At 37.5% G+C, this 13,619-nt stretch overlaps 1 protein-coding gene and 1 long non-coding RNA gene across 2 annotated transcripts in view; one reads left to right on the top strand and one right to left on the bottom strand.

Annotated features, from left to right (window-relative positions):
- Positions 1 to 6,483, bottom strand: part of VPS45 (vacuolar protein sorting 45 homolog) — a 66,645-nt gene extending 60,162 nt beyond the window's left edge. Inside the window, exons 1-3 of the mRNA XM_061408072.1 lie at positions 6,269 to 6,483; positions 5,494 to 5,628; positions 2,923 to 2,983 (exon numbers count right to left, since the gene is read on the bottom strand). Of these exons, the coding sequence (XP_061264056.1) occupies positions 2,923 to 2,983; positions 5,494 to 5,628; positions 6,269 to 6,361 (289 nt within the window). The 5' untranslated portion in view covers positions 6,362 to 6,483. The remainder of the gene's footprint in view (positions 1 to 2,922; positions 2,984 to 5,493; positions 5,629 to 6,268) is intronic.
- A 29-nt stretch (positions 6,484 to 6,512) lies between these two features.
- Positions 6,513 to 9,654, top strand: LOC133242090 (uncharacterized). Its single transcript, XR_009734763.1, has 3 exons — positions 6,513 to 7,463; positions 8,410 to 8,472; positions 9,288 to 9,654. It is a non-coding gene; the product is annotated as an uncharacterized LOC133242090 (long non-coding RNA).
- The last annotated feature ends 3,965 nt before the right edge of the window (positions 9,655 to 13,619 follow it).

Below are 13,619 nucleotides of genomic sequence, written 5' to 3' on the forward strand. Positions count from 1 at the left end.
CATTTTCAGTTCAGTTGCTCAGTCGTGTCTGACTCTTTGCAACTGCATGAATCGCAGCACACCAGGCCTCCCTGTCTATCACCAACTCCCGGAGTTCACTGAGACTCACGTCCATCGAGTCAGTGATGCCATCCAGCCATCTCATCCTCTGTTGTCCCCTTCTCCTCCTGCCCCCAATCCCTCCCAGCATCAGGGTCTTTTCCAATGAGTCAACTCTTCGCATGAGGTGGCCAAAGTACTAGAGTTTCAGCTTTAGCATCATTCCTTCCAAAGAACATCCAGAGCTCATCTCCTTTAGAATGGACTGGTTGGATCTCCTTGCAGTCCAAGGGACTCACAAGAGTCTTCTCCAACACCACAGTTCAAAGGCATCAATTCTTCGGCGCTCAGCTTTCCTCACAGTCTAACTCTCACATCCATGCAGGACCACTTGAAAAACCATAGCCTTGACTAGACGGACCTTTGTTGGCAAAGTAATGTCTCTGCTTTTCAATATGCTATCTAGGTTGGTCATAACTTTTCTTCCAAGGAGTAAGCGTCTTTTAATTTCATGGCTGCAGTCACCATCTGCAGTGATTTTGGAGCCCCAAAAAATGAAGTCTGACCTGTTTCCACTGTTTCCCCATCTATTTCCCATGAAGTGATAGGACCAGATGCCATGATCTTCATTTTCAGAATGCTGAGTTTTAAGCCAACTTTTCCACTCTCCTCTTTCACCTTCATCAAGAGGCTTTTTAGTTCCTCTTCACTTTCTGCCATAAGATATCTGCACATTTGAGGTTATTGATGTTTATTTCAATTAAATAAAACTGTGAAATTGCTCCACCCAAGACATTTCAACAGTCTATTTTTCCTAGGCTTAGTGCTAACTACTTTAACATATATAATTTTTCCCTTCGACTTCATAGATTCACAGCCTAAATCAATCTCTAGAACCAGAAGAGTAAATACTAGATTTATTATTCATTATTAATGTTGGCCACTGTATCAAATAACTCTTCAGAGGAAAAAGGAGTCTTTTATCTCATGATCTATTCACTTTTTAGTTAAGAGACTCAGCAAAACAGTGATTCTATTAAATGTGCACATAGATTTGGCAGCATGGAGAATCAATCTCTTTCTATAAATGTGTGTGTGTGTGGCTGAATACAAAAGTTTCTATACTTTCCTATCCTAAGTACCTAGCTTGTAAACAGATTAAAAAACTACTGAATGACTAAATATGTATCAGAATGGCTAAAATGAAAACCAGGGACAACACTAAATGCTTGTTAGGATACAAAGAAATTAGATTGCCTGGATATTGCTACTGGAAATGTAAAATGGCATAGTCATTCCAGAAAACATTTAGTTGTTTTTTAAAACATTAAACATGCAGCTATCATATGACCCAGCAATTGATCCCTGGGAATTATGTATTACAGAGAGATAAAGACTTACGTTCACACAAAAACCTGTACACAAATATTTATAACAACTTTATTTGTATTAGCCCAAACTAGAAACAACTAAGATGTCCTTCATTATGTGAACAGTTAAACAAATTGTGGTACAGTCACACCATGGAATAAATAAAAAAAAAAATTTTTTTTAAATCAAGTATTGATACACAACAACCTGGATGAATTGTTAAAGAATTATGCTGAATGAAAAAAAGCCAATTTCAGAAGGTTATATACTGCATGATTCCATTTATATGACATTATTGAAATGACAAAATTATACAAATGGAAAACAGGTTGGTGGTTGCCAGAGGTTACTGAGGAGGCTGGGATGGGAGGAAAGTAGACAAAATGCAATGTGAGGGATCCTAGGAAGATGGAAATGCTTTGCATCCTTACTGTATCAATGTCAATATGGTATGATGTCATACCCAACTATAGTTATGTAAGATGCTTCATTAGGGGACACTGGGTAAACAGTATATGGGATCTATGTATTATTTCTTACAACTGTATGTGAATCTACAATTATCTCAAAAGAAAAAGTTTAATTGAAAAGGAAAACCTGTGATTATTAACCGAAAAGAAAACAATGACAAAAACAAACATAGGATAATAGAAATGAATAAAATTGCCTATTTCCACCTCCTGAAGTTGTTTTAAAGGCTGAATAAAATAATACATGAGAGTTTTTATAAAATACAGTGTCTTATCACAAATGTTAATTTTTGATACCATTATTAAATTGTAATATATCCTGAGGAAAGTATGTATGTCTTAGAATATAGTCTAAACCCAGAAACTCCAAAGCTTTTAAGTAACCTACATTAATGTTATAAAGATCAATAATGACATCTAGAGGAGAAAAGATGTAACTTCCAAAGCAAAATGTATTAGATTAAAAAAAAAAATCCATATAAATTGTATGATAACCACAAACCTAGTTTATTTCCAGGCCTCCACCTCTCTTCCCCTCCCCCAAAGTTGTGCAAATAGGACATACATATCTGATGACTTTTACTTTCAAGTATTACACAAAGTTGCAAAGAGAAGAATGGTATATAAACTAAATCTCTGCTTTTCCAACAAACTCAACTACATCCTCCCTCCAAATAAATAAATCGGCTTCTATGCCTCAGTTCAAAACAGTGTAAACTAGGAATAAGTATACATACATTTTTCGGCAAAGGGGAATGTGAAAGTTAACTACTTACAACTTTTGACTTATAAAGAAATTTGAAAGGCAAGGTACAACTTAAATATTTTTTTTAACCTAAACAGTCAATGATGAGTGGAAACCACATTTAGCTCTCAGAAACAGAATGCTGGTCCAATTGACTGGTAATACTTTGAAGGACAAAACACCCACCAGACTCTTAAGAGTGATGGACTCAATTAATTTACTGATGATATGCAGTAGCTAGTAGAACATATTAGCTAGGATTTAGTTACATGATTGAACAGGTGAAAAAATACTTACAAATAAAATATATACTGTATTTAGGTCTTCGGAGCTCCTGAATCAGATAATCCACATTCTCCTAGAAAAGAACAAGCAAACAAAATGAGAAAAACCACTTAAGTGATGAAGTAATAAGTATGTATTTACTAAGAGCCTACTGTGCTGAAGTCTAGATTAAGTGTGCCTATGTCGGGAGGGGTGAGGACTGGGGATAAAAGAGATACATTAAATATAATATCAAATCATATGTGATATAGCTGTACTGCTCTGGCCAAATTAGTTATTAAAAATATAAAGTACATAGATGTTGAAATACAACATGAAATAGATAACAATTATGCAAATTTGCCTCAAGCTGTTTGTCTGTAAATTTGTATTCATCTGATCAAAATTCTTATTTTTTTGTAGAATATCAAAATTTGTCTAAAATTTTTTAGACACATTTAAAAACCAACATTCAAGAGAAAATATAGTTAATTATATTCACTTGGGCTTTTAACTTATTGGGACCACAGGTGGCAGAACTGCAGTATTTCTGAAGTATTTATACATGGTAGGCTAAGGCCTTTTGTATAACTGCATTATTTAAAAATAAAACATGAAATTTAGAAATAAAAAACAACTGATTTTCAAATGGTCAAAACATAATTCCAATTATGTAAGATCATAATGAAGGTTTTATCTGCTTTTGAAACTATAACATATGGCTAAATTTCAGTATAAAGTTGATCTCCAAACTATACATGATATAAAATATCATTTTTGAATGTTAAAAAACCATACATCTCCTTACAGAATGAAAAGTAATGTAAGCAATACATATTGCTTGTTAAATGGAAAAAAGACCTTAAAAATTGTCATTTAAATTTTAAACTATATTAAAAATTAACTTTAAATGTAATCTTAAGGAAAAATTGTTTCTAAGAACACATTTTGAGCTTGAGAGAACATATACATAAGGCTGTGAAAGAGCTTCTCTAATAAAAAAAGTTCGGCAATGATGGACTAAATTATCTTTAAAACCCCTCTCAGAACCAAAATTTCATGACTAAGAAACAATTGGAAACTACTATAACAAAAGAATTACTTGATATATTAATTAATTCAGAACTACTTATTGAGTATCTGCTATGTGGTAGACACTGGGGACATAGTAGTGTGAAAATATGGACATCATCTCTGCTTTCCTGGAATTTACTGCTGGTACATGAGACATATTAATTAATCATACAAACCATATGAGACTTCAACCATGACAAGTAATAGGCTGGAGAAGATGGTGCTATAAGTACTTATAAGAGGGGGATTTGACCTGGTCAGCAAGGCCAGGAAAGATTTGCTTGATGGAGTGAAGATGGTCCAGGTAAACAGAGAAACCTGTGCAAAGGTCCTGCAGCATGATGGAATAGTGGACTGAAAGAAGTGTGGCTAAGACCAAACGGGGAATGGTTTGAAATGAGGCTACAGAAATAGTAGGAACTAGACCATACAGGGCCTTGCAGGCCACACTTAAGAAGGAGTTGTGTGTTTATCATAAAAGCAATGAGAAATCATTCAAGGATTTCAAGCGTGGTGACATGGTCAGATTTGCATCTTGGAAAGTACACAATATACAAGCACTGGAGTTAAGAACATAAATATAAAACAAGAGAATATACAAAATAAGACAGAAATAGTAAAGGATTTTTAAAGGAGGATTCAAGTTAGATTTAGAAGATAATGGACGAAAAATGACTGAAGGCTGCTGCTGCTGCTAAGTTGCTTCAGTCGTGTCTGACTCCGTGCAACCCCATAGACGGCAGCCCACCAGGCTCCCCCGTTCCTGGGATTCTCCAGGCAAGAACACTGGAGTGGGTTGCCATTTCCTTCTCCAATGCATGAAAGTGAAAAGTGAAAGTGAAGCCGCTCAGTCGTGTCCGACTCTTAGCGACCCCATGGTCTGCAGCCTACCAGGCTCCTCCGTCCATGGGATTTTCCAGGCAAGAGTGCTGGAGTGGGGTGCCATTGCCTTCTCCAACAGAAAGCTAAAGAACCTTTAATTAGGAGAAAAGAACAAACAGAGGGCAGGAGTGAGCATGTAGAAGGATCATACAAAGGCCTATTTGGCTGCAGTGGAGGAGAGAGACAGGACATACAAGACTGAATACCTAAGGGCAGACCAGGCCAGCTAGAGGGTCCTGAGGGCTACTAAATATGTCAGGGAAGTAAAATTGAGCCATTAAAGATTCCTGAACATAGATATGAATAAAATGATAAAGACTCAAAACACTGACATAAGTATGTAAGATTAAATGGTAATGGTGTTCAGTGTGATAGGTGTGGAGTTTCATTCAGAATAAAGAGATGTGGGTCTCAGGGCAGTTAGCGGCGTTGCAAGTAGCTAAGAACCTACAAAACATCTTGAAGGAAATCTAGCTGTGAGGAGTGACTGAGATATGGAAAGGAGGAAAGTCATGGTTATAACTGATAAGCCAGTATAATTATGATGCCACAAACGATGATAATAGAAATTTATTTTGTCTTCATAATACTTCTAGATCACAGTGTGTGCTGTATTTGCCTAAGCAGATGCAGCTGTTTATGTAGTACCTTGGTAGGTCGAAGAAAACAAATTGCTTTCAGGTGTTTCATGATCTCTCGATTTTGAGAATCAATGCGTTCAAAAAGGTACACTTCCTTCTGGAGAATTTCTGATTGTGTGTATACCATACTCACTATGCCAGTCTGTAAAGAAAAAAATTAACTAATATTATGCTAGTCCAGAATAATAAAAATAAGCAGCAATACCTAAGACTTAAAAAAATTTTTTTTCATTAATACTACTTACTGGGATAACTTAAATACTAACATATGTAATAACATTTACTGAGCATCTAAAATAATAAGTAATGTACCAAAATGAAATGCTCTCTCTGAACACGGACAACCCATAAATTGACAAAAAATTTCCCACCACCTTAAGAGTTGTTTTTTTTTTTAATTTTGTGACCGATAAATAATAACCTGTCATCTCAGTTTGAGCTCTAATAACTTTACTTTAAAAACACAACGCTGAGTGGAAACAACAGGGCAATCCCAAAGTCTTACCAGTGGTCTGTCTTATATATCATTTCTTGGCAGAGGCATTTAGAAAAAGATTTCTGATTTCAATCCATTGTTTTGGGTACAAGAAGACTCTCTGGCAGTGGTTAGAATCATTCAGAGTGAAAACCATCTAGGCAAGCTTTATAAAGCCTTTCAGTTCCATGCTAAACTTACAAATCTTTAATTAAATGCTAAACCCTACACTGGAATGGGACCAGCTATTGCAAGGGAGGAGGGTTCCCCCCCCCCCCCCCCAAACACTGAGCAAAAGCAAACTCACCGTCTCTTTATCCATGAGAAGTACTTTCATGCCAGGTCCGCTGTCCTCTATCATTTTGGAAATGTATTGCTTTACAGCAAAAACCACGTTCATGGTGGCGAACTGACAGGTTAGCCCTATAGCTCTTCCCACCCCCCGTTTTTCTTTCTAAATTAACCCCCGTTCTTTTGGCCGGGTCTCAGCAACTTCCTCCCCGGCCAGCTCGGGCTTCCGGAGGTCCGGGCAGCAGTGGTTTCGGGAGTTGTAGTTCCGCTACGCGGTCCGGGGAACCCAGCCTCCCGACTGAATGGACGAATTCAGCAGAGATACCCCGCCAATCCCGCACGTAATTCTCGATCCACCTCCAGCCCGGAGGTTTTTGAGGCCTCTATGCTCAGACCCCTCCCCTCCCTTAGCCTCGAGGCCTGGCCGCGGCTTGCCAACCCTTCTGCTGGCTTGGGGAGAAGGTGGCGCCTCGCGGTGTGGAGGAACTTGGCATAAGGCTGGCTCGGATGCACTCACGGCAGAGCTTCGCCGTGGTCGCTCTTTGCCATTAACGCTTTCTTGGGTGGTAGTGAAGGATGAAGGGAAGGGAGGAGGCCTTATGTTCCCCGCAGATTCACGGCACTTGGAGGGGCAGCGTTTGGTAGTATCTGCTAAATAGTGCCTGAGATTCGTCTTCCGCGGCTTCTTTGGATTATTAACAAGGCGAGGACACTGCCCTGCAAAGTGAGGCCCGAAATGATTTTCCGAAGACTGAGGGGCATCGGGAGTTGAACACGTTTGTTGAACAAACGAACAAAAGGAACAGGATATTCTGGGAGAGGTCTCACATCCCCTAGGAGAGCCTGGAGCTGTGGTCTGCCGCTGGAACTCTCAAGCTGTGGGTCCAACAGAGCCAGGAACCTCCCAGTTTTGGGGGCCCTGGGTTTTTAGACTCCGTGGGCTTCAACTCGCCCAGGATACCGGGGACCTGTGATGCTGAAACTGCGGGCAGGAGCAGTGAACAGGGTCAAAAATGGGTAGGAATCATGTACTTGGTTGGGCTAACACAAAGAAGCGCTGGGATTTTAAGGAAAAACTCAAAAATTTTATTTAAGAAATGACAAAAACTTAACAACAAAATGAATCTTAAAGCCATCAACTTCCAAATGTCTGCCTTTGTGTTTATACCCTGCGAGTCTTCTCTCCATCATGCCATTTTTCATAAAGGAAGGTAAATATTAGTTTTCTGCACCTTTGCGTTGGGGAATTGTAAAATCAGGAACATATCAAGAAACAACTGCAAGAAATCAGTGACTGTAATTGCTTGTAAATATTTCTACCAAAAAAGTAACCAGTGTTTATTGGGCTCACAGTTTAATCAATACATTCAACGTCACCAAATCTTTCATTCTATTGGGGGAAGTGTACAGTTAAAACTACACCCGGAGCAAGCTAACATGAATCTGGCTGTTAAGTTTATTTTATTAAGCTTTGTATACAATTTTCAAATTCTTTACAGGAGATCAGAAACCCATTGAAATATCATAGGTTTTTGTCACCTCTAAAGTTTCTTTCCTTTTCAGTTTTTCTACCGCATAATAAAACTTCCCTTTTGGCATTCTTTTCTATTTTTGATGTACATTTTGCAAGAAAAGTTATATTAAAGTGAAAATACAAATCTTTAAATGGATACAAATGAGAAAAATCTTAATATCTAAAAATTGTTATTTAAAATGTTATTTGAATTTTTAAATATAATAAATATTTTACTTAAAGTATAATACAATTTAAAATATAGAAAACAGCAAACAATTGTTAATGAAAAAAGTGACTGCAGATCTTGTAAGTTACCACTAGTTGAAAATTCTCTCATGTCATTGGTTTTTGTTTTTTCTTATCTATAATTTGGACTTCCTTGGTGGCTTATTGGTAAAGAATCCGCATGCCCGTGCAGGAGCTGCAGGTTCAATCCTTGGTCCAGGAAGATCCCCTGGAGGAGGAAATGGCCACCCATGCCAGTACTTTTGCCTGGAAAATCCCACAGACAGAGGAGCCTAGAAGACCACAGTCCACCAGGTCACAAAGAGTCGGACATGACTTAGCAATTGAACAATAGCAACCTATAATTTGAATTTCAATGTGGTATAAGATTTTTTTCCATTTTATTCATTTTTCAGAAGAAACAAGGAGAGAAAGGCTTGTCTATGAACTTTGTGCTTTTTTTAGACAATTGTCAACCTGTAAGTAATACATGGACACTGCATCCGTTTAAGTATTTATATTTAGACAATTATAACGTTTTAGAGGGGGAGGAATATGCCTATTTTGACAAGACTTACTGACTCATTCCATTGTCCATGAAATTCCACTGATGTCAGTGGCAGTGTTATTTTATATGTGGCTAAGATACAGTATTTAATAGAATGTAAACATTTTATACAAGATATATATTTAAAGGATGTTGTAATGATCCTGAAGTTTGGCAGCCTGTTTCCTTTTTGAAGAAAACTAAAAGAGCCATTTTAAGTGTCTCCAGATTAAGAACTTCTTTTGTATTCCCGTCCCTCTAAAAATAGGACTGAAACGAATGATCGTCTCCAGCATAAACCCAGTGACTTGTTTTGTTGTAGGCAAGACATGGCAAATCCAGAAGCTAATATGAAGTACCTCGTGTGTGTGTTAACTCGCTTCAGTCCTCTCTGATTCTTTGCAGCCCTAAGGAATGTAGCCCAACAGACTCTCATGTCCATGGGATTTCCCAGGCAAGAATACTGGAGTGGGTTGCCATGTCCTTCTCCAGGGGATCTTCCCCACCCAGGGATCGAACCCCTGTCTCTTGTATCTCATGCATTGGCAGGCGGGTTCTTTACCCCTAGCACCACCTGGGAAGCCCATGAAGTACCTTACTTCTATTTTAAACAATTGAGGGTGTAACTAAACCATAATAAGACAAATATTTAATGATAAAAACTTCAAATTTGAAAAAAAATAACAATATTCAAATATAAATGATTATATTAATTATAAACTTTTATTTGAAAATTTTTTTTACTAGATTCAAGGAATCAGTGCTTTAACGATGGAAAACAGAACATTAAAAAATATGGTGTTTATGGATATCAAGAACAGACTTTTGGACTCTGTGGAAGAAGGAGAAGGTGGAATGATTTGAGAGAATGGCATTGAAACATACATATTACTATATGTAAAATAGCCAGTGGGAGTTTGATGTATGACGCAGGGCACCCAAAGCCAGTGCTCTGTGACACCTGGAGGGGTAGGGTGGGGAGGAGAGTGGGAGGGGGCTTCAGGATGGAGGGGACACATATACCTGTGGTCAATTCATATTGATGTATGGCAAAAACCATCACAATACTGTAAAGTAATTATTCTCCAATTAAATAAATTTTTAGAAACTTAAATATGGTGTTTATATGTGTACATTTTGTTTAGACTTGTAAATACGTGTGGGAATGAAATAATCAAGAATGATTACCTGAGTAATGACATTTGCTTCAGCTTCTTACAAAGTGTGTACTATTTGAAGTTTAACTGCCTATTTTATATTTAATCAAAATCATGATTTTCCTCCAGAAGAGCTCAAAGTTTGATATAAAACAAAGGATATGTAAATAAGTTCAGTATAATTATAATAACAATATGGCCAACTCTTAGTTATCTTAGATTAGTAATTATTTACCGTTCTTGTTGCTGTGTGTTAACATACATCTGCATAGGAGGAAAGTAAAGATAAAAGTCAATGAAACTCAAATTAATTCGATTTTCTTCTTGTTAGCAATTGAAAAAAAAATGTAGAAAAAGAATGACAGTATTGCTTGTGTCAGACAACCCATCCTTATACAATATTTTTAACCTTTGTAACCATTTACATATCTGATAAGTGGTGGTAATATAATCAACCTTAGGAAATTGTGAGAATTAAATAATGTGCAGGAAAAAAGCTGTGCGTGGTACATAGTAAAGACTCAATAAATATCAGCTTTAATTATTTGAAATCAAAAGATACACATACCTTTTATTTTTTGCATATGGCATATTTCAGTTTCCTTTGTTAATACTATTTAAAAGTAGAATGGATTTCAGAAGTTGTAAACTATAGCTTCCAAATATAATTTCCATAATAACTACAATCTATAATAATAGAAATATTAATGGGAATATTTGGGAATATTCACAAATATTTTGTACCAAAGGGTACAAAATTGTACCCTTTATTTCTTTAAAGGGTACAGTTTTCATGAAGACAGAACAGTAAAAATGCTTCAAGTGATTTTAGAGACTTAGTGCCTACCTAGTCTCAAATCAAGCAGAATTTGTTAAGTTTTTGTCACAGTTGGTAGTTTAGTACCAAACTTTATGGGAGCAAAAGTATTGAAGAGCTTTAAATCATTAAGTAAACATTTTTTTCGTGGAAGATTCTCTCTGCACATTCAGTAATGACAGTGATTCTGCCCTTCTGGCAGTGATGTTAACTTTCATCACTTTGCTTAGGTGGTGTCTGCTGGGTTTCCCCTCTGTAAATTTACTATTTTTCTCCTTATTTTTAATAAATACCATATGGAGAGATGCCTCGATTAGTTGCAAATATCCTATTCTCCTCATTTACCTGTTAATTTGAACTGGAATCTGTTGATGGTTCTTGCTTGCAAAAGTTGGTGTTTACCTAATGGTAATTATTTTCCTCATTCCTTCTACAGTTATTATTTGGAATTCTTCTGTAAAAAAGCCATCCTTTTCCCTCATTTATTTATACAATCATTTATTTATGTCAGACTCATGGATATTTAGAGAATTGTCACTTTTCAGTAATAGATAAATACAGAAGTTGAGAGCACTGGCTCTGAAATCAGACAGCCTGGATTTGAGTCTGCTGTTGAGTAGTTGCAGGACAGTGGTAAGTTACATAAGTGATTAGTGACTCAGTTTCCGCATTTGTTAAATGGAGAAAATAACACCTGTTTCAGGTTATTTGAGAATTAAGTGAGGTGATACATGTAGTCTTTAGCTTAGCTTTAAGTACTTTTTCTTAGTGAATGTTTTATATTGTGCTTAGTTTTTTTAAAAAAACATTCATTTTTTATGGTTGCAAGCAGCTTTCTCTAGTTGCAGCGAGTGGGGTCAACTCTTCTTTGCCATGCATGGGCTTCGCGTTGTGGTGGCTTCTCTGTGGAGCACAGGCTCAAGGCACAGGGGCTTCAGTAGTGGCAGCTCCAGGCTCTAGAGTGCTGACTCAGTAGTTGGCTTAGTTGCCCTGATATGTGGGATTTTCCCAGACCAAGGATCAAACCTGTGCCCCTTCCATTGGCAGGCAGAGTCTTACCACCAGGGAAATCCTATACTGTGCTTAGTTTTACTGTTTGTTTCCTCACATACAAACTGAATTAAAAAAAAAATTGTTACATGCTTGCCCTCCCTGAGAAATTATTAAAATTCACAAAATAAATTTTAAGTGTTTTGTAATGTTAAGGAGAGTGAAAAAGTTGGCTGAAAGCTCAACATTCAGAAAATAAAGATGATGGCATCTGGTCCCATCACTTCATGGGAAATAGATGGGGAAACAGTGGAAACAGTGTCAGACTTTATTTTTGGGCTCCAAAATCACTGCAGATGGTGACTGCAGCCATGAAATTAAAAGACGCTTACTCCTTGGAAGAAAAGTTATGACCAACCTAGATAGCATATTGAAAAGCAGAGACATTACTTTGCCAACAAAGGTCTGTCTAGTCAAGGCTATGGTTTTTCCAGTGGTCCTGCATGGATGTGAGAGTTAGACTGTGAGGAAAGCTGAGCGCCGAAGAATTGATGCCTTTGAACTGTGGTGTTGGAGAAGACTCTTGTGAGTCCCTTGGACTGCAAGGAGATCCAACCAGTCCATTCTAAAGGAGATCAGCCCTGGATGTTCTTTGGAAGGAATGATGCTAAAGCTGAAACGCCAGTACTTTGGCCACCTCATGCGAAGAGTTGACTCATTGGAAAAGACTCTGATGCTAGGAGGGATTGGGGGCAGGAGGAGAAGGGGACAACAGAGGATGAGATGGCTGGATGGCATCACTGACTCGATGGACGTGAGTTTGGGTGAACTCCGGGAGTTGGTGATGGACAGGGAGGCCTGGTGTGCTGCGATTCATGGGGTCGCAAAGAGTTGGACCTGACTGAGCAACTGAACTGAACTGAACTGAATGTTAAGGAGATGCTTTCTAAGTTCTTATTTCTAAAAAGAAAAAGATTACACTAGAAATTGCTAAGATTCTTTTTGATGACCATGATTCTGTTCGTGGGCTGCTTTTGTTAGAAATGTTCAGTTCAGTTCAGTTCAGTCACTCAGTCGTGTCCGACTCTTTGCAACCCATGAACTGCAGCACACCAGGCCTCCCTGTCCATAACCAACTCCTGGAGTTTACCCAAACTCATGTCCGTTGAATCAGTGATGCCATCCAACCACCTCATCCTCTGTTGTCCCCTTCTCCTCCTGCCTTCAATCTTTCCCAGCATCAGGGTCTTTTCCAATGAGTCAGCTCTTCACATCAAGTGGCCTAAGTATTGGAGTATCAGCTTCAACATCAGTCCTTCCAATGAACACCCAGGACTGATATCCTTTAGGATGGACTGGTTGGATCTCCTTTCAGTCCAAGGGACTCTCAAGAGTCTTCTCCAACACCACAGTTCAAAAGCATCAATTCTTCAGCGCTCAGCTTTCTGTAGATGACCATAAAATGCAATGAAGTTATTTTAAAATTTTAAATATTTCAAGAGAATAGGCAAGCATATGAAGTAAGTACCAGAAAATGCGTGTTCTTATGAATCCTAAATTTCGTAAGTGGTAAAGGAGTCTTAATTACATTTTTATACTGAATTAATTCCTTTAGAAATGGCTAATTACTGATTTAATAAGCAACTCATCAGAATCACTTTTCTTTACTAGAGAGAATAATGTTGAAAAAAATAAAATAGAAAATATTTCGTTTACATATCTTACCATTTGAAGCAAGTGAAATTTAATGTAGAATGCTATTATGTAAGATTTCTCTGAATACTAATAAAAACAACCACCTTTAACAGAGCATTTACTATATGCTGAGTCCTTTGCACATATTTCAGTTAACTTGTGCAACTTTTCTTTGGGGTGACTTTTATGTCCATATTACAGATAAACTGAAGTTCACAGAAGTTGAATAACTTTCCCAAGGTAACACAGAAAGCAAATTGAGAGAAGCTTATCTTTTTCAATGCACATCTTACCCTGTATTTCTTTTTTCACATCCTTTTTAAAAAAGTAGATTGCCATTTCTTTGAGGGTAGAGGACTGTTTTCCCCATCCTTTTCACCTAGTGAGGTGTCCTGTACACAGAGATACCCAATAAATATT

Source organism: Bos javanicus, chromosome 3 (genome assembly GCF_032452875.1).
Source record: "Bos javanicus breed banteng chromosome 3, ARS-OSU_banteng_1.0, whole genome shotgun sequence".
NCBI lineage: Eukaryota > Metazoa > Chordata > Mammalia > Artiodactyla > Bovidae > Bos > Bos javanicus.